Source organism: Geotrypetes seraphini, chromosome 1, assembly GCF_902459505.1.
Source record: "Geotrypetes seraphini chromosome 1, aGeoSer1.1, whole genome shotgun sequence".
NCBI lineage: Eukaryota > Metazoa > Chordata > Amphibia > Gymnophiona > Dermophiidae > Geotrypetes > Geotrypetes seraphini.
Window position 1 is genome coordinate 227,571,043 of NC_047084.1, and position 27,231 is coordinate 227,598,273.

A 27,231-nucleotide genomic window follows, 5' to 3' on the forward strand; every position below is an offset into this window, starting at 1 on the left:
AGCGCACTCCCTCTATCCAATTCTCTGGTCACCCAATCAAATAAATTGATCAGATTGATCAGGGTCTACCACTCCTCCATCCCAATTCATGTCTACCAATAGTCCAATCTATTGCAATCAACTTATTTCACCATGCTAAACCGTTTGATCATGTTACCCCCTCTTCTCTACCTGGCGTACTGGCTACCCCTCTCTGCCCATATTCATTTCAAACTTGTAATCCTTGTTTTCAAATCCTGCTTCCCCTTAGCATCAGACTACCTTTCCTGCTTTTTCATTCCCTACACTGCTTCCTACTCGCTTTATTCTTCTACTGCTGGTCTTCTTGTGCTCCCTCCTTCTGCTGCCGTCCCCCTTTACATGACTTGCACCACCGCAATTAGTTACACTGGCCCAAAGTTTTGCAATTCACTCCTTCTTCACCTCCGGCTTGAACCCTTTTAAGCTAAGCTTGAAGCAGAATTGAAACTCACATCTTTAGCCCTGCATACCTTGTTAACTCCTAACTCCTCTTTTCTCTCCTTGGCAGCTAATTTGTTTTATGAGAACTGCTTAGAAGTCAGTCCTTGGCATATTTTTTTTATTTATTTTAATAATTTATATTCCGCAAATCCGGATTACAAATTATTCAGGTACTGAAGCATTTTTCCCTAACTGTCCCAGTGGGCTCCCACTCTATCTAATGCACATGGGGCAATGGGGATTAAGTGATTTGCCCAGGGTCATGAAGAGCCATGTGGGTTTCGAACCCACAACCTCAGAGTGCCAAGGCTGTTGCTCTAACCACTGCACCACACATTCCTACAACACCTGCTGCACTGGCTGCATGCGGAATATCAAGCAAATGCAAATAAAACATTCTTTTCTTACCGATTGCTTCTTCAAAAGCAAATAATACAGTTTTCCCTTGATCCATAAGCTGCTTTGCTCGATTTCCCATCCACTTGAATCCAGTCAATGTTTCCTACATTAAAAGTCATCAAATTCAGTTATTTTTAAACTTAAAATTGCAAAAAGGAAATGGAAAAGCACACTAGTATACCTCAAAGTGGAATCCTTCTTTCAGTGCAATAGCTCTGAGGATTTTGGAAGAGACCGTACTTGCCAGCATGTACACATCTTTGATGGCACTGGAATCCTGAGCTTGTTCTTTCCAACAGGTGAATATCCACCAACCTAACATTGCTCCAAGTTCATTGCCAGAGAACACTTTCCATTCTCCACTGAAAACCAAGAAGATGCAGCCAGTGTTACAAGTAAATGAAAAATGGTAAAAACAGTCTCAACATTAGTGTATATCAGTTAAACTTAAGTTCTCCTTCTGTAAGATTTTCCACTACAGAGTAGTTACCTAAAGAGCAAATAAAAAGGATTGGTGGTTTTTTTAAAAAAAATAGCTTCTGGTAGAGTGAAAATTAGACATTAAGGCCTGGATTCTCTAAACAGCATTGGAAATGTAGGCCAGGGTTTTCAAGGCCTACATTTCTAGTGCCTACCTTTGATGTGAATTGCATCTCTGGAGGCGCCTAGCACAATTTCCAGTGTTAGCCATGCTTACAGTGGCATTAGGTTCCATAAAGCATCAATGGAGGTGCGATTTTGGTGCCAGTTTTCAAGTAGGCATCTTGGAAATCAGTTTAAAACATCATTTAAAAAGCATTTTTCACTTAGCTTAGGCGCCTAAAAAAAAACAGCGCCGTTTAAAGAATATGGGCCTAAAAGAGAAGGTTTTTCATGATTATAGTTAACTTGGATTCTTATCTTCTTAGCCAAAGTAATTCAAGGCAGATTTCAAAATCCTAACACACAATTAATAATAGATAATAGTAATAAATATTAATAGTAAAATTATATTTATCATTATCAGTTAAAAAAATGTTAATTGTACATTTTATAAAATTGAATACAACCACCAGCATTAAAAATAACATTGGAATATAGCAACGTTGCTCACCTGTAGCAGGTGTTGTAAGGACAGCAGGATGACTATTCTTACTCCTGGGCAATGCCAGTTGACAAATCCCTTGTTAGAATGCTCCCCAGCAACTATTCTAGAAGCTTTTGGAAGCACCTCACCGCACATGTGCTCATCATCCTACATATTGTTGTGCAGGACCAGATCAGTCACAATAACATAATGATGGCAGATAAAGACCTGAACAGTCCTTCCAGTCTACCCAACAATCCCACTTATAACTAAACCAACAATGAATGTGAAATAAAATACTTGATCTTTGTCTTTCTTTGGGCATTTTTGGGACATAGACCATAAAAATCCACCTGGCAATGTCCTTACGTTCCAACTACTGAAGTTGCTGGCAAAGCACATTCTAACCTATCCAAATCCATCTGGTCATTTGCAGGACACAGACCGTACAAGTCTGCCTGGCATTGACCACATACTCCAATTACTGGAATTTCCATTGAAGCCCTCTCCAGCCCATCCTACACTGAATTGCCATATAAAAGGACACATGTCATACAAGTCTGACTGCACTAGCCTTAGTTCTTCACAGCTGGAGTTGCTATCCAAGCACCACTCAACATTTCAAACACAAATGCAACCATCTAAGTTTGGGTTTTATACCATTCATTTTCTATTTAGAGATCATCTATGTTTATCACATGCCTTTCTGAATTGTCACCATTTTTGCCTCCAGCACCTCTCATGGGAGGGTATTCCAGGCATTAGCCACCAACTTCATGAAAAAAAATTTGCTAACATTACTACTAAGTCTACCAACCTGCAACCTCAATTCATGTCCTCTAGTTTTGCTTCTATATCTGTTATCATATCTCCTCTCCTTTCTTTCCTCTAGGGCAGTGGTCCCCGACCCTGTCCTGGAGGACCACTGGGCCAGTTGGAGTTTCAGGATAGCCCTAATGAATATGCATGGAGCAGATTTGCATGCCTGGCACCTCCATTATATGCAGATCTCTCTCATGCATATTCATTAGGGCTATCCTGAAACTCCAACTGGCCCAGTGGTCCTCCAGGACACGGCTGGGGACCACAGCTCTAGGGTATACATATTCAAGACTTCCAGTCTCTTTCTCTTATGTCTTTTGGTGCAAGACCCATACCTTTTTTTTTGTCCAAATTGAAATCAGATGACTCAATTGTGAAAAAATTGAGCCTAACTGGGTGCCTGAGGTCTAACAATGTCTAGATAACAAATGACAATGTCTAGATAACAAACGATAATGTCTATAAACTTAGAAAGTGCCAAAAACCCTAACTAAGGACATGAAGGTGGTAAAGGACCTGCGTGACAGGACGTTTACACTGAAATATCCAATGGGCAAATTAATACACAAGTAAAATATACACTTGAAAAGAAATAAGTTTAGAGGAAACCATATCAAATAAAAGAAATATATTAAAGTAGAAAATGCACATATACAGAACCTTTTGAAAAGCCCACATTTTAAGAACAGTGGAAAAATAACTGGGAGAAAACTAAAGAAAAAAAAAGGAAAAATTAACCAGTCAAGTGCCTGTGTTAGGTGCCATTGACTTGTGTTCAAGTTCTAGTGACTTGATGAATTACAGATCTGAAAAGAAATTGGTATTCTTCTAGTCTGGTAAGGTCCTCTAGTGTCATCCCCATGGTTTGTTTTCAACATGTCCAGTCATCTGACTGAAGGTCACCCTCTTCACCTGGTTCCTTCAATCTTCACAGACATGGTGTCCTTCTCTAGTGATCTCTCTCTTCTGACAATGTGACCAAAATAAGACAGCCATAACTTCATCATTTGGACTTCGAGTGACATAGCCTGTTTGATCTCGTCCAGAATTGATTTGTTAATTCTTCTGATGGTCCACAGCACAAATAAAATCGTTCTAAAGCACCAAAACATAAATGAGTCAATCTTCTTTCTATCTTGCTTCCATAGCATCCAGCTTTCATATCCGTAACTGATACTTGAGAAAATGAGTGCTTGGACAAATCTGATCTTTGTTTGGAGTATTTCCTTGCCTTTGAATACTTTGTCGAGAGTCTTCATTGAAGAGCAACCAAGTGCTACTCTTCAGAGTATTTCTTCCCTGCTAGTTCCCTGCTAGTTTATAAAAGAGCCCAGGAGATTGAAATCCTTTACAACTTCTACGTGTATTCTATCACCTTCAAGCTCAAAATTTTCATCATTTACCAGTTTATGATCTTCATCTTATGTTCAGTTCTAATCACGTTATGACTTTTGGCTTTGACTTTTCTCAGTATATACAGCATGTCTTCTTTGCTGTTGGTGATGAGTGTTGTATCATCTGCATAGCACGAGTTTATATTTCAGCCACCAACTTAGAAACCAACGCTCTCTTCTCCTAAATTTGCTTTTTTGAAGACGGCTTCGTCATAAAGTTTGAACAGGTAAGGTGGCATGATGCATCAAGTACCAAAGGATATAGAAATTTGATTAAAGACCTTTTATCTCATTAATATAGAGTAAAAGAAGGGTTTACTCAGTAGGAGTCACAGGTGAAATATTCTGTTATTGGCCTAAGAGTGTCAATTGGTAAGGTATAAATATATATATTTAACATTTTCAAAAGCAAATAACACATCTACAGAGAAACAGCAGCAAGAAATGTGCCCCCAAATGTAAAGCCTGAGGTAAATCAACAAAAACTGTTTGCTTTTTCTGGGTGGCCTTGGCCACATCTAGGAAGACCAATACTTGGTAATCCAAAAACTTTTTCCTCCTATACTTATAATAAAAGCTTAATTATTTTGTCTCAAATAGACTCTAATTAAACATTGCTATTGCTGTAGGGGTGGGCATAGTAGTCTTAACAGACTGCTCAAAAAGATTTAAACTTTATTCAGATAAAACAGGACCAATCGAACAACTTATTCATCTTCAGTTGAAATATTAAAAATTTCACAAAATTATTGTTATAGCAAAGTCTAAGGGCTCCTTTTACTAAGGTGCACTAGCATTTTTAGCGCGCGCTAAAGATTAGTGTGCGCTAACCACGCGCTACACGAAAAATACTAAGGCAAGCTCTAAGGCGGCGTTACGTATAGCGCGCACGGCACTGCAGCGCGCGCTAAAACCGCTAGCGCACCTTAGTAAAAGGAGCCCTTAAGATATACTAACTTTCCTAGGTAAATTAATAAACTGCAGGTTTTCATTTTTTAGTTAAATTTTCTTAAATTGCTAAAATATCCATCTAAGCAGGGGGCGCAGGGGAGGTGAGACGGAGAGGTAAAGTTTCTTGAGTTGCTAAAATATCTTGTATCAAAGCTGCATTTTCAGCTCTATAGAATCAAGTCTTTTGCCCTGATCTACCACAATTAAAGTTTGTTCTGAGAAATCTGCTGAGAGTCTGTTAACATTATCTTCCAAGTTAAATTTATTAGTGAGCATTTCACCAAGATTATGAATCACTACCATAATGATTCTAATGTCATAACGTGGGGCTTCTTAGAGATTATTTGAGGGCCTTTTTCTACTCCCAGGCAATCTTTGAGAGTAGAAAAATCAGCAAAACTACTTAACAGGCTTTTGCTGTAATTTCTCCTCTACATGACTGCCAAAAGAAGATGCCAATGCTGCCAAATCCTATCTGTAAGCCATTCCTTGTTTTGCGCTCACCTTACAGGGCCACTGTACCTGGTCAGAGTGGCATTCTGCATTTATCGAGTGATAAGAGATGTTTAAAGCACCAAAGAGAACGTTACCTCTGTTAGTGATCTATTCCAAAGTGACAAACTGCCTAAGGCTGTTTCAGGGACCTTGGATGTGGGGGCTAAACAAATCAAATGGGCCATAAATCTAGGTTTATATTTGAGTATTCAGTATACAATGTATTTCATCTCCTTTCTTTCTAATCGATCATCCATAGTTAATTTCAATTAAACAACATCAAAGTCTTATACAATTATTAGTCCGATCCTACTACAAAGGTCCCCACCCCCGTCCCAGTCAACAGATCCTGGACTACCTTTGAGCAAGTATCCGATTCGCAGGTCCTCAAACTCTGCCTGAAACTGAAATCCTGTAACTGCACCTTGGATCCATTCCCATCCTATCTATTTGAGAAAATACCCACACAGGCCATCTCTTCTCTCACCATACTCATAAATTCTGCCCTATCATCGGGCCTCTTCTCCCCTGAAATGGGACGCATTGCACTGACCCCTCTACTGAAGAAAGCTGACCTAGACCCCTCCTCCCCATCCAATTATCGCCCAATAGCAAACATTCCGCTCCTAACCAAATTGCTAGAATCCATCGTCTCCTCCCAACTCTCAGCCTACCTGGAAAGATTCTCTGTCCTCCTACCCTATCAATACGGCTTCAGACCCAACTTCAGTACCGAAACCCTCCTGGCCTCCCTAATCTCGAAGATTCAACAATTTCACTCTCACAAAAAATTTGCCGTTCTCCTTCAATTCGACCTCTCTGCTGCCTTTGACGTTGTCCACCATGACATTCTAATCTTCCTACTCTCCGAGATAGGCATTAGTTCTACAGTCCTTGACTGGTTCTCGAACTTCTTACGTTCTCGCTCTTACACCGTCACCAAACATGGTTCCTCTTCCTCCCCATGGAAACCGACTTGTGGAGTCCCACAAGGCTCCCCCCTTTCTCCCATCCTCTTCAACATTTATATGTCCTCCCTGAATCTTCTCCACCTATCCCCCCTAGAAACACTCTACACTTACGCCGACGATATCCTGGTCCTCATCGAGACCGACGCGAACCTCACCAATCTCGCAGCTAACATTTCTTCTTGCATAACCAAACTTCAATCCTGGGCTCACACTGTACAAATGAAATTGAACGAGTCCAAAACTAAACTACTTTGGCTCGGCCCTAAACTTGATCAATTACCCACTTCCATCCCACTGCCCACAGGCTCCTCTCTACAGCTGGAATTCTCTAGCAAAGTTCTGGGCATCACCATAGATTCATCATTATCCTTCAACGACCACCTCAACTCCCTGATAAAAAAATGCTTTTGCAGCCTTCACATGCTGAGGAAAGTGAGATCCTGCTTCCACCAAAAACACTTTGCCGTCCTCGTACAATCCATTATCCTCTCCAGATTGGATTATTGCAATTCCATTTACCTAAGCTTAACAAAGAAAAGCCTCCACAGACTCCAACTAATCCAGAACACCGCAGCCAAACTTATCTTCTCAAAAAGTAAATTTGACCATGTCACACCGCTCCTATCCAAACTCCACTGGCTTCCCGTTATTTCCAGGGTCTACTTTAAATGTGCCTGCCTAACCTTCAAGATCCTCCACGGTATCCTTCCTCCTTTTATCCCTCTATCCTGGAATTCCTCAAATCCAACCTCCACTAGATCCACTCAAAAATTAAAACTATCCTACCCCTCCTTAAAAGGCATCTCCCTTGTTGGTAAACTTGGCTCTTCCCTCCCTTTCAGAATCACTCAGCTCTGGAACAGTCTCCCTTCCCCTCTCCGCAATTTGAGCCCCCTTCTACCATTCCGTAAGCATCTGAAGACTTGGCTCTTCTCCAGAACGTAACCCCGTCCCGCTCCTGGCACTCTCACACCAACCTCTCTTCTCTCATACTTATATAATTCCACTGGAGTTCCGTTCCTTCCCTAACCATGTAAACCGTGTCGAGCTCCATCTGCGGAGATGATGCGGTATATAAACCCAAGATTTAGATTAGATTAGATTAGATTATACTCTCAATTATGGCATTCCCCAAGGATCCATTCCATCCCCATTATTGTTTAACATTTTTCTATCGCCCCTATTAAGTCTATGTCAATCGATAGGCTTTACTACCTTCACATACGCTGATGACATTCAAATTTCACATCCCCTAAATCCAGAAAATACAGAGGAAATACTTGAGATCAACAAAAAACTTGAGACAATCAAAGACTGGCTTAATTCCAACATGCTAGCTCTAAATATACAAAAAAACAAAAGCTTTACTTTTCCCATGGAAAAAGGGAATAAGCTTGAGTATTCCTTTCACTCTTGATAGCATTCATCTGGAGTTAGTAACATCTTTAAAAATACTGGGTGTCACTATTGACGATAAATTCTCCTATCATGAACACATAAGTAATACCGTCAAATTTTGCTTCTATAGGTTACGCATGATTCGCTCGATCTCTAAGTTTCTCGAGCCAAAATCATTAAACATTCTAATCCACTCCCTAATTATCGCTAAACTTGATTACTGCAATTCATTATTAATAAACATCACACAAAAAGAAAAGAAGCACCTTCAAATAATACAGAACACAGCCGTCAAACTCATTCATAACGGTAAAAAATATGATCATGTCACTCCTTTTCTAATCAACTCACATTGGCTTCCAATCAACCACTGTATCACCTTTAAAACATTACTCTTAGTATTTAAAACCCTTTCCACCAATGAACTACAATTTATTAATAGAATGCTTATTCCTTATAATATACTGCGCTCTCTCCGGTCTACTAACCAAAAGCTCATAGTAGTCCCTTCTATGAAAGTTATCGGAACTCAACGTCATGATATGTTTTCGGTGATGGCCCTGCAACTTTGGAACACTTTGCCTCAATATATAAGAGAGGAAAATGATCTTAGCCGTTTTTAAAAATAACTTAAAAAGTTTCCTTTTTAAAGATGCTTTTAATCTTTAAATTATACTTAAATCTTAAAATAGTTACCCTCCAGGTTTATACTACCCCCTCCCTAATGTTTTTTCTATCTATGGTTCTTAGTTACCCTCCAGGTTTATACTACCCCCTCCCTAATGTTTTTTTCCATCTATGGTTCTTTTTTCTACTTTAAAACCCTGAATTGTAACTTCATCCTTCCATTCCTTGTATATCAATTAGTAATTAGGTCTGTCGGTCATTTTATTACATTTTATTAAATTTTAAATAGTATGTCTAAATGTATGTTTATCTTTTTATTGTAACTCGCTTAGCAAATTTGAATAAACGATTCATCAAATCAAAATAAAACTTGAAACTTTTCATGTCCATCTGCCATTTTTGCTCCATTTCAGCACCTTGCATCTATTAGAATGCTTTTTCAAGCTGAGTACCTAATATTCGGTACACCAAAACAAGAGATTTTACCTCCTCAAGGTAGAACACAGAAAAACAAGAGGCAACCTATGGTGCTGAATCTTTTATTCAAGTACAAGACCCGACACATACGTATTTCGACCCTAATGTTCGGTGATATATATATATGTCTATATATATATATATATATATAGATATATATAGATATAGATATATATAATTTCCTTGTTAGTGAATCAGGCTTTAATCCACTTAACCCTCCTTTCCCTCAGGTACACTCAGATTGTGAGCCTTCCAAGGGACAGAAAAAGACTCACTGTACCTGAATGTACACTGCTTTGAGAGCTTTCAAAACTATATAATATCTATATAAATATCTTCAAACTACTACTACTACTACTATTAATTACTACCTATATTTCTATAGTGCTATGATGTATGCAGCGCTGTACAGAGTAATGAAGGTGGCAGTCCCTGCTCAAAGGAGCTTACAGTCTAAACCAGGGGTGTTCAATAGGTCGATCACGATCGACGGGTAGAGCGCCCCATGCCCATTTCTCCTTCTATCACTCCTCTCCAGCACAATGCCACATTTCTCCATCACTATGTCCAACATTTCTCCCTCTCATCCTTCTATTCCCCATGCATCTCTACCTCACTCCTCTCTATGCCCAATTTTCCTTTCTTCCTTTCCCCATGTACACCATCTCTCACTGACACACTCATGCCTATCAATTCTCCCTTTCTACCCTTCCCTTCTGGGTCCCATGTTCATGCCCCTTCCCTTCCTCTGCCACGTCCCTGATGACATCATCAGAGACAGAGACGCGGCAGAGGAAATCAAGGCAGTAGAAAGCCGCAAAGTAGCGTGTTTAGAGTGCTGCAGACGCTGCTGGAGCCTGGAGGTTTGTCGGTCGTCTCGCGGTGGGAGGGTCAGTGGGGTTGGCTGCACGGTGGCGGTAGTGGCGGGGGGGAGATGGAAACATGCTGCTCAAGGGTTATACTGCACAGGGGGATGGGAGGGAGGCAGGCAGGCTGGCTTCGGAGGGTGGGGGTGGGACAAAGTCTGGAAGGCAGTGAGGGGGACATAGGAAGGAGGCACTGGGGGCACTAAGGACATAGGAAGTGGCACTAAGGGCACTAGGGATATAGGAGGCACTGAGGGCACTAAGGACATGGGAAGGAGGTACTAGGGGCACTAAGGACACAGGACGGAGACAATGGGGCACTAAGGACACAGGATAGAGGCACTGGGGGCAATAAGGATATGGGAAGGAAGCACTGGGGGCACTATGGACACAGGACAGAGGCACTGGGGGCACTAAGGACATGGGAAGGAGGTACTAGGGGCACTAAGGACACAGGACGGAGACACTAAGGACATAGGAAGGGGCACTGAGGGCACTAAGGACACAGGAAGGAGGCACTGAGGGTACTAAGGACATAGGAGGCAGTGAGGGCACTAAGGACATAGGAAAGAGGCATTGAGGGCACTAAGGACATAGGATGGGACACTAAGGACATAGAAAGGTGGAATTGGGGGCACTAAGGACATAAGAAGAAGGCACTTAGGGCACTAAGGACATAGGATGGAACACTATGGACATAGGAAGGGGGCCACGGAGAGACAGGCAGGCAGGGGGGCCAGGGAGACAGAAACAGAAAGAAAGACAGACAGACAGGGGCCAGAGAGAGACACAGACAGAAAGAATGACAGACAGACAGCGTCCAAGAAGAGAGAGAGAGAAAGGAAAAAAAAACCCAGACAGACAGACAGACATCTTCTAGCACCCGTTAATGTAACGGGCTTAGCAGTTTTTATATTCTGGATCATTAACGTGCAGTAACTTGAAAAGGATAATATCTTGCAGTGGAAGCATTAAAACTATAGATCTGATAGTCTTCAACAAGCTTTTCTAATCCTGTCATTCTCCAATTTCCACTTCTTAGCACTAGAGGACTCCATTTACAGGGAATCTTGTTGTCAATGATCAGTCAACTATTATACGTTACTCATTTTTGGAGCTTAAAGTCTTCACCAATTAGGTATTCTGACCCCTCATAGAAAACCGTGGTAGTATTTCTGAAAACCAGTACCACCTCAGTCACTTAGCTATTATATGTATGCTTTTTTTTCAACATTTTAAAACAGTGCCATGACAGTTATACTGCTGCAAAGCTGCATGATTAAGAAAAGCCCCAAGCACCCCTTTCCTTTCTGAAGCTGGTACTTAGATTGGTATCCAGGAACTATGCAACACTAACATATGTAGGCAGCCAGAGAATCTTATTTATTTATTTTATTTAAAATACTTATATCCTGCATTTCACAATATCTATGAGGATTACAAAATATACATATATAAATTAAAACAAACATGTCAATAATAATAATAATAAAATAAATTCTTTAAAAATAAATAATTTACAAAATTAAGACAAAACCAAACTACATAACATCTACCACAAAAGTATCTCATGGTACATTTTCAAAAGCCTCTCTAAACAAAAAAGCTTTCAATATCTTTCCGCCTGCTAAAGGATGCAAACTTAAAAAATATCATCAGCATCTTCTTTCATATCAAGCAGCAGGATGGGGCAAAGATCTATATCAATTGTTCATTTTTACTGAAATTTATGGGGAATTTAGAAAACATCTACAAACACATTTATTTCTGAAGTACTTAGGTAGTTAATTTGTAAAAATTTTATACTATGTAATTATCTGATTTTAGGGGTTTTAGCCATTGGTTCTTACTCTCTAATTTCCTTCTGCTTTTATTGTATTTCAAATGTATTTTAAATTGTGTAAACCACATCGAACTTCACGTTTTTGTGGTATATAAATAAACTGTTATTATTATTATTAAAATGATAAAACAGTACAATTAGACGAATACTGTCAGGAAGTGTATTCCACATTTGAAGTATTTCTGGGCTCCACAACCAGTGGCAGGGTTCCATGACTAGAGGGCATCAGATGAAGGATTAGGTTCTAACACGGAAGTAATATGATCTCTTGCTATATTTTACACATCATAAAATACATTCTCTGCTTGTAAAAATAGTTTTTGCAATGAGTGATCCAGAACCACTGTAAAATGGACAAGAGAGTGAATCATGTATGAAAAGGGACTGGGCAGTATTATAGTGAAGCTTCATATCTTTCCAGCTGTTTGCCTTTTCCTTTAGATGTACAATTAATCTAAGAACAGGTTCAACAGGTACCTTCCATTTTGCTCACATGAGCTGACTGCCTAGAAGCTCTACCACCTGCGAACTATAAATGTTTGCACAGCAGCCTCAATTACCTTTCCTGTTTCTCTGCAACAGCAAGTCGATCAGCGTCGGGGTCATTTGCTAAAATGACTGTAGCACTTTTCTTCTCAGCCAAAGCAAACGATAATGTCTATAAAAGGGAAAAAAAATCAGGAATTTAAGCAATCAAAAAAGGTCTACATAGGATTGGGGAAATACCAAAGCAGAGCACAGGTAGATTGACTGCAAACTATGGGTCAATTCCCCTAATCATCGTTTGCTAATCCTAATTCATATTATGAACTCATGGAAGGAATGCCAAAATAAGGGCTTGCATGATGCTATTTCACAGAGCTAATATACAAAAGCCAATTTTTCAACAGACCTCAGCAGTGTGACCCAGGACTACTATTTTTAGCATTCACTGGGAGTATTACACTCCACCAGCTTCATCGAACTGCATCTTTTTATATTCATTGCAAGGATCAAATTTAAATTAGGCATCACTGCCTTTAAGATCCTGACAGGGAATGCCCATAACTGCCTAACAGAGTTAGCCACCCTACTCCAGAGTGCTTCCAACAGATATTCCACCAGAAATCCTTTCCACTTAAAATTCCCAGCCTTAGAACCAGGAGAGGACTGGGCCGCTAAATCCAAAATCACTGAAGAGCTTGGACATTTAATCGAAATCTACTAGGTCAAATGCACTGCTTAGGTCAAATTGGATTATGATTGCACTGTGAACCTTGCTTAGTAGTTGTTTGCTGTATGTTACTAGTGCCACGACAAGTGCTGTGATTGTGAAGGGTGGAGGATATTGACATGTTGTAAGTAGCATTTGAGTTATTCTGTGACATATCCTTCCATCACTTTGATAAATATGGGGATGACAGCTACTGGCCAATAATTAAGGGGCTCAGTCTTATGTTCTTGGGACTGGATGTTAAGATACTTCCTCCTGATTTGAGGAAAAGGCTGGTTTTTAGGTGACAGTTGAGCCACTGGGTTATTATTCCTATGGTTGAAGAATAATGCTTGTCTAGGCAGTTGTATCCTTATGAACACAGACACCTCATAACATTGATAGACTTTTGCTATGCAATGTATAGTATGTCATCTATTCGAGTGCATACTTATGAAGGGAATTTTTAAAAATAAAGTAAAATTCCAGAATCTCTCATGGTACACCCAGTTTGAGACACACTGCCCCACACTATTTTGTAAAAATAGTAAAAAAAAAATGTACATTCATTAGTTCTCCAGCAGCCAAGAGAATAAATTTGTCACCTTTATAGAGGTTTTGCATTGACTCATACCTGGATATGAGAAACAAAAAAACATAAGACTGGTATTCATCTTACAGAACACCATACCAAACTTATCTTGAGACAACCAGGATATCAATAAAAGCTTCTCTGGATGAGAATGGACATCACTCTGGATTCTGAGCTAAAAGATTTACATTCTATAAAAGTGAGTTCTTATAGCATACATTTTGACTACTATGACAGAATCTTCATCAATTATTGTGGAAGATGAGATGAGACTTTAACAACATTTCTTGTTACAAAAAAGTAAGCTACAGTGATCATAAAAAAATGCTTATTAGGAATATTCTGTTTGTTGTTATTTATCTTAGGCGATTATTCACTCCGGGGTTATTGCAGTATTTTGTACCTGAAATTGCGAATGCAAATAGGCACAACCATAAAACAAATGCTCTGAAAGATCTATAAAACTTACCAATACACCTTTTCCCTCTTCAGGATTTGGATATTTAACAGTTGGAAATTCTGGATCGGGATCTTTCTGTTCTGGTACAGCAAGAGGAGCTCCAAAGCCAAAAGCTTTAAAGGCAGACTGGACAAATTCATGGCCTACACCATGAACAGATGTGTGAACAAATTTTAGCTTTGATTTCTTATTGATGTCCCTGGAACAACAAAAGCACATTAGATTGCTGAGAGAAAAGTACTCCTATTGCATCAAATCCCATAGAGTTCTGGAACTGTGCATTCTTCCTAGGCTCATAAATGAACGTGTTCTCTACTTTGGTAATATAAGCAAACTATGTAGTTCTGCATAAATTTGTTACATAAATTGGTTATTTGTTGATGACTTCTAACATAGTGAATTTATTTGTATCTGCATTTGGTTTTTGATAAAGTGGAAGAAATTGAAATAAATGAAATAGAACATAGCCAGAACAGTACCACCCTTTAACTAAAAGCAGTTCATCCAGGAAACAAATTTCCAAATCATTTCTGACCCCTCGATACTTGGCACCTGTGGGTTTTTGTACAAAAATCCTTTTGAAAACTGATGAGGATGCACCTAGGGGCTGATTCTATAAACGGTGCCAGTCACAGAATTGCAGCTAGTGGCGCCTATGTAAAACTTAGGCGCCTGAAATGTAGGTGAGGGTTTTAAAAGGCCTACATTTAAGGTGCCCAAGTTTTTTGGAAAATCATGCTCAGCAGTATCATAGTCAAGCTCTACCCATAAAAACACCCACTCAGGCATCACTATATGCCATGCAATAGGTGCCTCTCTCTTATAGAATCATATAGGCACCTACCACTCAATTATTGATGCTATTAAGGGCATTTTGCCAATTAAGTTAGGTGCCTTTATAGAATCAGCCCCTTACTTTTTCTGTAGGTATTCTCTCACATTGGTTGATTTGGAAATGCAATCTATAGAAATAGCTTCCCTTCTCTTGACCTCAACAGCACCCCCTACTCCATGAATGCTGCCTTCCTAAAGTTTGCGGTTTGTGGAATCCTAGTGTACCGTCAAGGTACACTTTATATTGTCACCACCTGTGCTTTCGCCGAGTGGTTTAGGCAGCCTGGCAGTGACATATGACTTAAACTCTGGCGTGAGCCCCTATGAAGTAGGGAAACCTTTCAAATAGGATACCCCTAGGTTACTACCTAGCACAGACGGTGTGTGTTTCTTTCTAGAAAATCCATTAGTCAGAATGGCTTCAGTGAAAATTATAAGCTTTATTAGGCCACTGGCCTTAGCAACACAATGCACTCCCGGTTCCAACGGTGGCATAAACTTTACAAACTAGAAAAGAATTCTTCAAAACAAAATATAATTCAATCTGCTCTGGGCTTTATCAAAATGAATCACAGTCTTAACATTCCTCTTCATCAGAGTCTTATAATTGAGTATGCTAACTGCTACCAGAGTCCAAAGTTCATTCAGCTTTAATAATGTCCAGTTGAAAATGACTAGCTGGAAAATACTCCCTAAGCTTGAGCTGCATTTACCACGCAACAATGGAGCAGTCTTCTACTCAGCGTTTTGTTTAAACTTCAAAGGCAAGCAGGACTAATTGCCTTTCACAGGTTTCTATAGCAAACAGATAACAGCTGCACGGAGGTTTGGGTAACAATACACCAGAGTACTTCCAGGCTGTCTTTCTGCCTTGTGTTTGATTTAGCTAAGCTAAGGTTTGTATAGTAAAACATATAGGCTCTTGTGATTTACCCAGCTATGTCATCAGGAAGCAAGCTTGGCAATTTCCAATATTACAACTTCTGCCATAACACTTTCCCCATTTATCAGCGAGACAGCAGAGAAGCAGCAAGGTAAAAAAATATTTCCCTTTGGACTCACAGTTCTTAGGCTATCTCCATTTGTTCAGGCTGGCTTTCAAACGGAGCACTACTCTCCTCAATCACCATAGGCTCAGGAATACAGGATTCTGCAGGAGAGCTCACCATCTGCTCCTCCTTCATGTCCCAATCGAACTCAGCAAGCTGCCCTGGCTGCTTCCAGGCAAGGACAGCCTCACGCTGGACTCCCTGCCTCTGCACTGCTCCTGCCTCGAGGGCTCCCCTGGTTCCTTCCTCCTCCAGCTCTCTATAGAGCCTCGCTTTAAGCTAAGGGAAGAAACCACTCCCCTGTAGCTGCAGATGGGGGGAGGGTTTCCTTCTCTCTGCTTGTATCATTTCTCTCAGGGAAAACTGCTCATCTGCCTTTTGCTTCCCAGGCACTGGATAATGAGAGAGCAGAGATTTCTGCTTTTGCTTAGACACTAACTTAGGTAAAGCAAAGCTTTCTTGGTCTGTCTCCATGTCTTCCTCACTGCTTACAGGGTAGTCAGCTGACTTACTCTCTTGGGCACTGACCTGGTCAGCCCTTCTGCATTGGGGTTTGTATGTTTTATTATATTTCCCTGTGATAAACCTCGGGGATGCAGTAGGTTTGTCACAATATCAACATATAAAGTTCAAGTAAATCTTTTTGTATCTGAAAGGAAAGTACAGATCTAAAATCCTGGCATTCTTTTTTACTTTAATAATACATACACTGATATTCACTTCGAAACGCAGTGTTTTTTTCTTATTGTGGTTTGGATGCTCTAGCTTTCTTGTTAATTAACTAGTTTACCACTACAATCACTTTAAATAAATCTTTGGCCAGATGGGAGGAGAGCTATACAATAGTTTCCCATCATACTGGGATTGAACTTTCCCTGATATCTGCTTTCCATCACCTTAATGAAATCTTTCCACATGTTCATCACTGACATCATTAAGATTGGGTGGGAACAAGTCGAGATAAGAATGTAAGAAGTTCATTTTAAGTGACATTCTGGCATCCATTAGCTGATATGCTGTCAGCAAGTTCTCCACAAGCTCAGCATAATTCTCTGATCTGTGATTACCAAAAAAATTCTGAACAACCAGCACAAATGCTTCCCATGCTGCTGATTCAGCTGGGTTCAGCTTCTGTTTGAACTCATCATCAAGGATCAGTTCACGGATTTCAAGTTCAACAAAAACAACTTCTTTGTCCGCAGACATAACAGGATGTTTAACACAACTTCGTCTGGTCATAATAATTATAATATTTTAGTCAAAAACAAACAAAATATAAAAATTTACAGATAGAAAAAGCAGCACAATCACTTTTTAGTACAAACTTTCAAATTACTGTTATATGTGATGGATGAGCTATCCTAAAATGCAATATTGTGTTACAGAAATACCGATGCTTCACGGTAGCATTATTGATGAAATGATAAAAAACACAAACTTAACACAGGATGTGATAGATGAAAACTGTTTTCAGATTTAGAGTCAACATGTGGCTCTTGTTAAGGTACAGGTGACAGAACTCCAGTAGCAAAATGCTAGTTGACCAGTGTAATACTTTAAAAGTTGAGAGGAAAGGTTCTATACAGAGAGACATGGAAAAAGCAATCCATAATGTGGGTCCCCCTACACTAAACATCGATTTGTAAAGTGACCGATATGAAGTAACTTGAAGCGAGGGGACCTCCAAGTGTTCTTGACTAGAGCACAAAGCTCACATAGGGATATAAGAGGTGTCAAATAAGAGGTCAAAAATTGAGGATGACCAGTGTGGAGAATTTTAAATACTAGTAACAAGTGTTTGTAGATTATACGCTGAAGTACTGGTAGCCAATGTTTGGATCTCAGTAAGGGAGTCACAAGGTCATATTTTGCAGCCATATTATTTATCAATTGCAGTCACTTGATCTCTCTCTCTCTCTCTCTGGCTAATGCCCTTGAAAAGCACATTACAGTAGTTCAAGCGTATAATAACAAGAGCGTATATAAGCAGATGCTGTACACATCAAATCTGCTGCAGCCTAAAGAAACAAGCTCTAACCACTAAAGAGATATAAGCTTTAAAGGAGAAGTTAGATTACAGTAGTATATCCAGAACCTTGATTGTATTGCTAGGCTGCAGGGAAGTATCTCCGAACTTAAGAGGCAGTATTACAGATAGTAGTTGACATCTATTAAATACTTGACAGTGCATATTTATTCACCTTCAGCCAGGTCTCTGTCTGTGATAGTTTGCCCCTAACCTATTCATAACAAAAATTTCAAATTTATCTAGTGGAATAAGAACTTGAGCATTGTCAGCATAGATATATAGTGCCCATCCTACTGTCTGTATTAATGTTTAACAATTTTTTATTGATGACAACAAAAAAACTGAATGTACAATAAAACAATATGTTACAGAATGCATCATCTAGTTTTTGTGCTTCCCCCCAGCAACCCAGACCTACCTACCCCCAGAACCTCCCCCCCCACCAATAAAGGCATCAGAGAAAAGCCGAAGACACCTATGAAGTAAACCAACCAAAGTACAGCCTAAGTCAGGCCAACAGGGCAGCAGCAGTTAAAGCCATCACAATCAGGTTAGCTGCGACATCCTAACCCCCACCCATCCCTTGAAAGAAGGAAAAAGAAAAAGAAAAATTGTATTTCCAGGACCCTGGGCTCTGATGGGTCCCAGAAAAAAGCTCACAGACAGGCAACAAGAATAGCCCCCCTCCGCCTGATGAGGTGTCCAACCTAGAAGAACACCCAACAGAAGGTAACCAGACAATACAAATGAACATGCTCAAATATAATGGAATCCCTCCCTTCCCTACCTGGAAAACCAGAAAGAAAGTATGAAGAAAAAAAGAAAGGAAAAAGAAAAGAAAGAAAGGTGCATCTCCCGTATACCCCCAAAGGATCTCCCCTATGAACCTCCAAGCTGAGCAACTACTGACTGTATTAAAAAGACTACAAGAGACAAAAAAATATTGAAAAGGGCTGGGGCTTTTAGGGATCCTTGAGTGCAAGAAACTGCAGCAACATTCCTTGGCTGGGAGTCATGAACCTGCAGCTTTTTCTAGAACACTACAATCATGAGCCTCAAATCTGGCCACAGGATGTCACCTTTGCATGATAACGTCACACCTCACTAGTTCTCAGAGGCCGTGAATGTCTCCATTTGTGAATAAGCAAATGTTGCACACATACAAGAGATTTTTAAAACTGTACTAAAAGGTTGGCTTTATGATACTGTTAAGAAGCTGTTAAGAAGCTTCTTGTGTCAGAGAGTTGTGTAGTATGACAATCCCTGTATGTGTGGATACTGGAAGCAGCTCACTATTATGAAGCAAGCTGGCATGATTGTGTGAAGAAGGTTCCACCACTGTGGGCTGTTCTGTACAGATTCATGGAGGACTTTGATTTTAAGTGCTTTCAGTGTGGCACAATTCACGAGTGCTAAAACATTATAGAAGTCTAACCTGTGAAAGCAGTGTTTCTGGATGACTTCAAAGTAATCTTTATTGATAGAGGTATAGGGATCATGAAGGAGTGAACTACTGTCAATTAAACTGTCATCCCAGGCCTCAGGCCAGGGCTCAAGATTCTCCTCAATAGCTTGAGCAATTCCTTTGTCATGAGGAGAGATTATCTGAGCTCCATTTTCCCAATAAACCTGAATAGGAGCAAAAGACAGAAATGACATGAGCTGCACTTTAAAGAAGTAATTCAAATACAGCATTTTCTGCTTGTGAACCAGGCTTTACATAGGAGAAAAGGCTCTTATAAAACTGTACTGGCAAATACATGCAAATAAGCAGGTTAATCAACAAAACAAGTGTGTGTACTTATATAAGCACAGTCCTTAGATTTATTTATTTATTTATTTATAGCCCTTCCTTCTCAGGAGCCCAGAACAGCTTACAAGGATAGCTGCTCCCAAGGGCATAGCTTAGGCAGTTATGACATACAAAATATATAAGTATACACAAAATACATGCACGATGTAAATTTGGGTGCCACTGCAAATCGTTCTGGGTGCCTATTTTATTAAAACAAACAATAGACTTTCCACTTTAAACAATCCTACTCATGCAATAAAAATAGTAGATGGTGACAGTAATATGATCTGTAAGAAATCATCAAATTATTTGTCTAATATAGATCAAACGAGAACAGGGTTTATCATAAATAAGGCAGGAAAACCTATACATTAAACTCACAATTTTCCTTCAACACCTTAAAATTTTAATTATTTATCCCAGGGGTAGGCAATTCCAGTCCTCGAGAGCCGGAGCCAGGTCAGGTTTTCAGGAAATCCACAATAAATATGCATGAGATAGATTTACATCTCAAGGAGGCAGTGCATGCAAATCCATCTCATACATATTCATTGTGGATATCCTGAAAACCTGACCTGGCTCTGGCTCTCAAGGACCAGAATTGCCTGTTCCTGGTCTATCCCTTTGAATCTCTGGCCTTTTTATTTTATATTACTTTTATTTCAATAATTTTTCATTTGAGAGCAAAAAATATTCCAAGGTTTAAATAATTTTCAAGCAGGAAAATGGAAAATAGATTGTTACTTTTATAAAATAAAGCCCTAGATTCTATATATGGCTTTGAGATTTTGGCCCTGAAGTTGAGTGCCGATCCATGATGCATCCGCATCTTAATCAGCAAATGAGCCATTAACTAGCAATTAAACTAAACTTACATACCGGGTCTTCAACCAAAGGAAGCTCGACGCGGTTAACAATAAATTTTAAAAAAATTAAGTAAACTGAAATACAAGAGTTAGTTTTCAAAATGTTTAGCGAATAAAAAAGTTTTTAGAAGTGTACGGAAGAGTTGGAAGGGACACCTCAAAATTAGGGGAAGTTCATTCCATAGCTGGGGAAATTTAAACGCCAGAGAGCTACTAACAGAAAGGAAATGGCAAAAACTGGGAACTGTACACAACTCTGCTTGCACTCTATACTATAACCCCATATGCCTAAATATCCTAGTGCAGTGGTTCCCAACCCTGTCCTGGAGGCCCACCAGGCCCATCGGGTTTTCAGGCTAGCCCTAATGAATATGCATGAGAGAGATTTGTATATAATGGAAGTGACAGGCATGCAAAACTGCTCCATGCATATTCCTTAGGGCTATCCCGAAAACCCGATTGGCCTGGTGGTCCTCCAGGACAGGGTTGGGAACTACTGTCCTAGTGCACACTCAAAAAGGGGCACAGCTAGGGGAGAGACGGTGGTATTGCAAAAATCTATGCGTGGGGTTATAGAATAGCTTAATTTCTGCACACAAATGCCAGGATATAGGTGCACCATATTGTGGAGTGTGAGCAAGTAGTGCATTAAGATGAAAACTTGAGAGATAAACCCAGCCCTGACGCATACATCGAAATACATACTGGCATTGGGTTTGGCTGAAAGACTGATCTTATGATTAGTGCAATATTTAAATTATATATGGATAATATAAAGAGAGATTAAAAGTATACAAATATGACAGTGAAGCCGATGAGGAAGCTTGCGGCAAAATGAAATATATCGGGTGAAGTGTTTTCCCGTAATTAAGCCGCTTCTGAGTGCTTCATATATCTGTCGGTGGGACACTGAATATAAACTAGTCATTTCAAAGAAGCTGATATACACACTGATAAAGAAAGATTACTGGCAGATTCTTTAGGATTTAGATGCTGGCATTTACACCAGGTTTCGACTGACAAATACCTGTGCCCAACTTTTGGCTCATAAATTGGTTCTAGGGAGTAACGAATAATCTGAACAATTTGGAGTGCTGTTTATAGAACAGCGCTCTGTGCCAAATTTTCTACGCCATTATATAATTGCCTTCCAAAACGGATCTTTTTGGAACTCCGATGGATATTTTGTTAAAAGGTTTAGAAACTAAACTGCCTATTTGCATTATTTATAATATCTGTGGCATTTGACAGTAATCCCGCTGGATTAGGTGGATTTCTATTGAAATGGGTTGCTTCATTTTTAAGTAGCTGTGAACAGCAAGTTCAAACAATTAAGGGAATGTCTAGATGGTGCTGTTTAGACAGAGGCATCCCCAAGGGGGTCGATAGTGTTGACTTTATTTAATCCATATAGAGTGCCACTCTGAAAATGTGATACCTAACAAACGGAACATTTTCATTTTACAACAGTACATATTTGCTCCTTTTTCAAATTTAAGTGGTCTGCAATATTCCAGCATAGTTAAAAATGTTACTAAATACAATGACCTGTTTATTAATTTAAAGAAAATGGGGGCACTGGTTATGCATATTGATTCTACTTATCTTTCTCCAGATGTTTTATTTATTAAAGGAAGTTCAGATCCTATCCCCATTTGGGATTAACGTATATACTCGAATATAAGTCGATCCGAATATAAGTCGAACCCCCCCTTTTCCCCCAAAAAAGGAGGAAAAATGGTTGACTCGAATATAAGTTGGGCGGCTTAAAATTCAAGTGCCCTGCCCTGTCAGGCTCTGTATCCATCCCCCTTCCCTCCCTCCCCTATCAGGCTCTGCACCCAGCACCCTTCCTTCCTTCCCCTGTCAGATTCTGCGCCCTCCCTCCCAGGCTCTGTCCTCTGTCCCCCCTTCTTGCCCTATCCTCATAGCTCTGCTGATCCCTGGTGGAGGTGCAAGCTTTCCGAACTCTCTGGTGGAGGTGCAAGATTTCCGAACTCCTACCCTGCTGCTAACCGGCTGCGCAGATCCAGTTTCTTCGGCTGAGCAACATGAGCACGAGTGCAATTTGGTGAGAATTCGCAGGAGCCAGTAAGGAAGCTACTCAGCGCCAAGCAGAAGGGTCAAATCATGCTGCTGCTCGTGCCACTCAGCGGCCGAAGATACTGGATCTGCGGCAGCTGGTTAGCAGCGGGGTAGGAGTTTGGAAAGCTTGCTCCTTCCCGCTGCACCTCCACCAGGGATCGGCAGAGGTATGAGGATAGGGCAGGGAGGAGGGGGGCAGAGCCTGGCAGTGGCCTGAAAAATTCTGGGAGGGGGCAATGACTCGAATATAAACCGGGATCCCCATTTTTGGGTCAATTTTTTGGGCCAAAAATCCCAGTTTAAATTTGAGTATATACGGTAAGTTCAATACACGGATACTGTGATTGATTGATATTTGACTTTTTGTCCTTAGATAAATGAAGTCCTTTGAGATGTGTTGTTAAGCTCCACTGGGTGTGATGGCCATACCCTTTTCTAGACTCTGCAAACCTGATGGATGATATTGTTAGTCAAAAGAGAGCATAATATACTGACATCGGTTTACCTGAGTTATCCATTAAACCACTACAATTGATACAGAAAGTGGCTGCCTACTTGATTGAATGGCCTGACTACATTAATCTTTTCTCCATTTTTGAGAAAATTTCATTGGCTCTGGGTTAAATATTGATCAATCTTTACATTTTTGTTTATAGAATTTAAACTGTTTATAAGGTATCTTCAAAAGTGACTATACTTTGTTATGTGCATCAACTGTCTTGATCATTACATGTATTGTTCTGGTAGCTAGAGCAGTTCAAAAACTGTCAACCTGTTCTTGGGTGTCCTCAGTATGAGGTTCACAACTGTGAAACGCTTTATCTGAGCTGTGAGGTGAACAGGATTTTTGAGGTTTCATAAGAAACTGAAAGCTTATTTGTTTGCAACAGCATTTTAGTTGTTTCACACCATGGGCTCCTTTTACAAAGCTGCGAAAGCGTTTTTAGCGCACACAGAATTTTAACTCAATGCTGGCGTTAGCGTCTAGTGTGCGCGGCAATTTAGCACGCACTAAGGGGTAAATTCTCTATTAGTACGTCTAACATAGGCGTGCTTTAGACGTCCGGGAACCGCAAGTGTCAATCAAACGGTACTTAGGCGTGCGGTAGACGTCCCTACAACCTCTTCGCGCAAAATAGACGCAGGTTTCTGAAACGTCATTAAGACGTCTCCAATGGACCCGTGATAGACGTGGGTACGGTTTTGTTTTTTTTTTTGTTTTTTTTTCTTAAGATTATACTTTTTTTATACTCTTTATTATCACTCATTCAGCATTGTAAGTATAGGATGATGAAAAAGATAACCAAAACACAGTATACCATTTTGAAAACTATATATTAGTTGATCTAGCAATATCAGTGAGGTAGGGAATGGCAGACAGAGAACACTGCTGTGTTGTATCTTTTTCCTCTAGGATATCAGAATTGTACAGTTTATCATTAATACAAGGAAAAAAAAATATGTTATGTTTCAAAGGAGAACTAGAAGATGAAACGTACCGAGTGGGTGTTGAACTTACATTATCAGTATGGAAGGTGGGAACCGGTAGATGTATGCTACACAGAAAGCTGTACAGAAATGTCATACTCACCTCCTATTAGAAGTGGAAAGGATAGGACTTTGAACACCATATAAACTTCGTTTAAGTTCCACAAAGACTGGCAGGAAAGGCACATTAAGTCATCTAATAAGCTTTCTCTCGATTTCCCAGAGACATTATTTCAGAGAGGATAGTTTAGAAGTGATATCTTGCTCGAAAGAACACTCTCCTGGTCTTAAAACATTGCAACAATCAGCTCATTCTTCAGAACAAAGGTAAATCCCATAACTTACACTGGCCCAACTTAGAAACAGAATCAAAACACAGATTAGACTTGAATGTGGCTTCTAGTTCACAGGAAGAGGAAGTAGCAAGCAGCACAATGCTGATCTCATTGTGACATCATCAAGGTGCACCTGGAAGGTAGATATGCCACAAGTAAAAGACAAGCCGGGAGTTGAACTCACAACCTACAGATGATCGATATAGTGCTTTTACTCACTGACCTACACCTGTGTCTCTGGTTCCCCTGTCATAGCATACCTTAGTGATGTGCTAAAGTATACTCTACTTAGCTATCATATCACAGTCAGTTGAGGCAAAAGACTGGTAGCTCAATGGTGTAAAGCACTGTTGTCACGGATGCAACACCCATATTCTTAAGTATGGTTCAATAAATGTAATACAGAGTCAAAATTATGCTGTTTATTTTATCAAACCCAAGCTCAACTTTGTAATGTATTGTGTATAGTCTCGCTAATGTGTTTGTGATGAAAATGAGATGCGATAGGTGTATATCCTATATAATAAAACCCTAGCCACGCATGCGCACATACCTGCATGCTTCTGTGATCTCTGCTCTGTGATCAGTGGGTCTGTGGCCAGCAGGAGTGCAGATGCAGCAGCCAGGCGACTCCCCCCTCCCGCCCTCACTCACCACCAAAACCACCACCGCCAAAGCCTCCTCCTTCTGCCCAGCCGGGAGGAGGGCTCCGAGTCGCTGAAGACCGTCCCAGATCAGCTTACACAGTCCCTCAAAAATTAACCTTTTCATCTGAGGCGCGAGGCTGCGGTGACCTTCCTCCCCCGGCTCACTAAGGTTTCATCTTAAGAAATTCAAATGCATTGTTGAAAATGCAAGTGACTATTCTCTGTCATCCTAGACACCCCTGCAACACCCCAACAACACACTCCTGCAGCATAAACCCCTCATGTTATAATCAAGTAAAAGACAAGCCGGGAGTTGAACTCACAACCTATGGATGATTGGTACAGCATGTTTACTCACTGAACTACCGAGCTACTTAACTGTAGCCCTAACCCTAACCATAAAGTAGCATCTGACGTCATAGAAGCCGTTAGAATTTTGAAATCGTTTTGGACGTTCATTGGGTGTTCTCAGATCAAATACACCTGTAGATACTTGCAATGATTACCCCTTGTCAAAGCTTGTACCTAAAGCCATTTCTGGAGACTCCCATTCCCAAGACCCCAACATAGCTCAGTGCTTAAAAGCACTGCATGTATCTTCCAAAGGTCAGGGGTTCAAGTCCTGACTAAGATTACCAAAGACATAATACTTTTTTTTTCCACCCACCCAAACATGCATAGCTAAGCATGTGAACCTCACTTCCCAATCTTCATGTATTTGATTTATAACTTGTCATTGTGTTTGGGGGAGGTGAAGTTTCATTAGGTTTACATGGTAAGCTTCTAAGCTTGTACCTAAAGTTATTTCTGGAGACTCCCATTCCCAAATCTCCAACATAGCTCAGTGCTTAAAAGCACAGCATGTATCTTCCAAAGGTCAGGGGTTCAAGTCCTGATTAAGGTTACCAAAGACATAATATTCTTTTTATTTTCCACCCACCCAAACATGCATAGCTAAGCATGTGAACCTCACTTCCCAAAATGCTGGAGTACGTGAATAAATTCATGTAAAACATGTGGCAGAAGGGGGTGGAGGCAGGCAGAAAAGCGGATAGGGGCTCTTGGAGGGCAGCATACTCCATTTTTATGTGCTTATAGAGGTCAATACTTAAGTAAACATGTTATGCCACAGTGCTAGATGGCACTCATCATATCCCTCCCTCTCCGTTCTTTCTCTCTCTCTCTCTATTATCCAGGTTGAGGATCTCAGGAAATGGGGTCGGCTGCTGAGGCGCCAGGAGCGGGCCTTCCTTGAGGGGGTGAGGGAGGAATTGCGCGCTGAAGCCAGTGAGTAATGAGTCCAGCGTGTGTTTCTTTGTGATCAGCCTACCAGAATAAATAGATGAAAATGCTTGAGTAGCTGTAAACCATTCTTAATCATAAAATCTGCAGTAAAGCTGCTATTGTGATATCATGTCACAATGGCTTTATGGTGTTCTACTTGCCTCACTTACTTATGCTACATTTTGATGTTTACAGTGGAGTAGGTGCTTTGCATCCTGTTATTAGCATTTGAAGAAATAACGTAGTAAAGAATGTAATGTTCAAAAGTGTTGTGGACATATCTGACTGGATCCTGTTTCCCTCTTGTCAAGCAGCAGCGCAGGCACCCCCTCAGGAGGCACCGCAGGTGATGGAGGGAGCCCCACCCTGGTCCTCGGCAGAGGAGGAGGAAGAGGAGGAGAGGGAAGAAGGGGAGGAAGAAGAGGAGGAGGGGGATTATTCTCCCTGGGAGCCCTCATGACCACCCACACCGACTGCCCCACCACTGCCCCCTGGACCTCCACCGCCTGCCCCACCACTGCCCCCTGGACCCCCACCGCCTGCCCCACCACTACCTCCAGGACCCCCACCGCCATCCCCTGTTGGACCTTCCCCTTCATTCTAAGCACTGTACTAATGCATATATGACTGTAAGTAATCTGTTCCGTTTAGGCATCATACCGGAAAAGTGGTGTTTTTTTTGCCCTTACCGATCAGCGTCATTTGTGCTGCAATTCTTTAATACATAGTTGATATTTGTTTTCTACCTTCCAAATTTGTTTTCTACCTTCCAAATCTTTAGGCATTCCTTTGCTTAAACTTATT

General features: G+C 40.5%; 1 protein-coding gene across 1 annotated transcript in view; it reads right to left on the reverse strand.

Annotated features, from left to right (window-relative positions):
- Positions 1–27,231, reverse strand: part of PGM2 (phosphoglucomutase 2) — an 84,004-nt gene that overhangs the window by 19,370 nt on the left and 37,403 nt on the right. The window contains exons 6-10 of the mRNA XM_033947590.1: positions 19,363–19,556; positions 14,025–14,214; positions 12,332–12,429; positions 1,043–1,223; positions 871–964 (exon numbers count right to left, since the gene is read on the reverse strand). Of these exons, the coding sequence (XP_033803481.1) occupies positions 871–964; positions 1,043–1,223; positions 12,332–12,429; positions 14,025–14,214; positions 19,363–19,556 (757 nt within the window). The remainder of the gene's footprint in view (positions 1–870; positions 965–1,042; positions 1,224–12,331; positions 12,430–14,024; positions 14,215–19,362; positions 19,557–27,231) is intronic.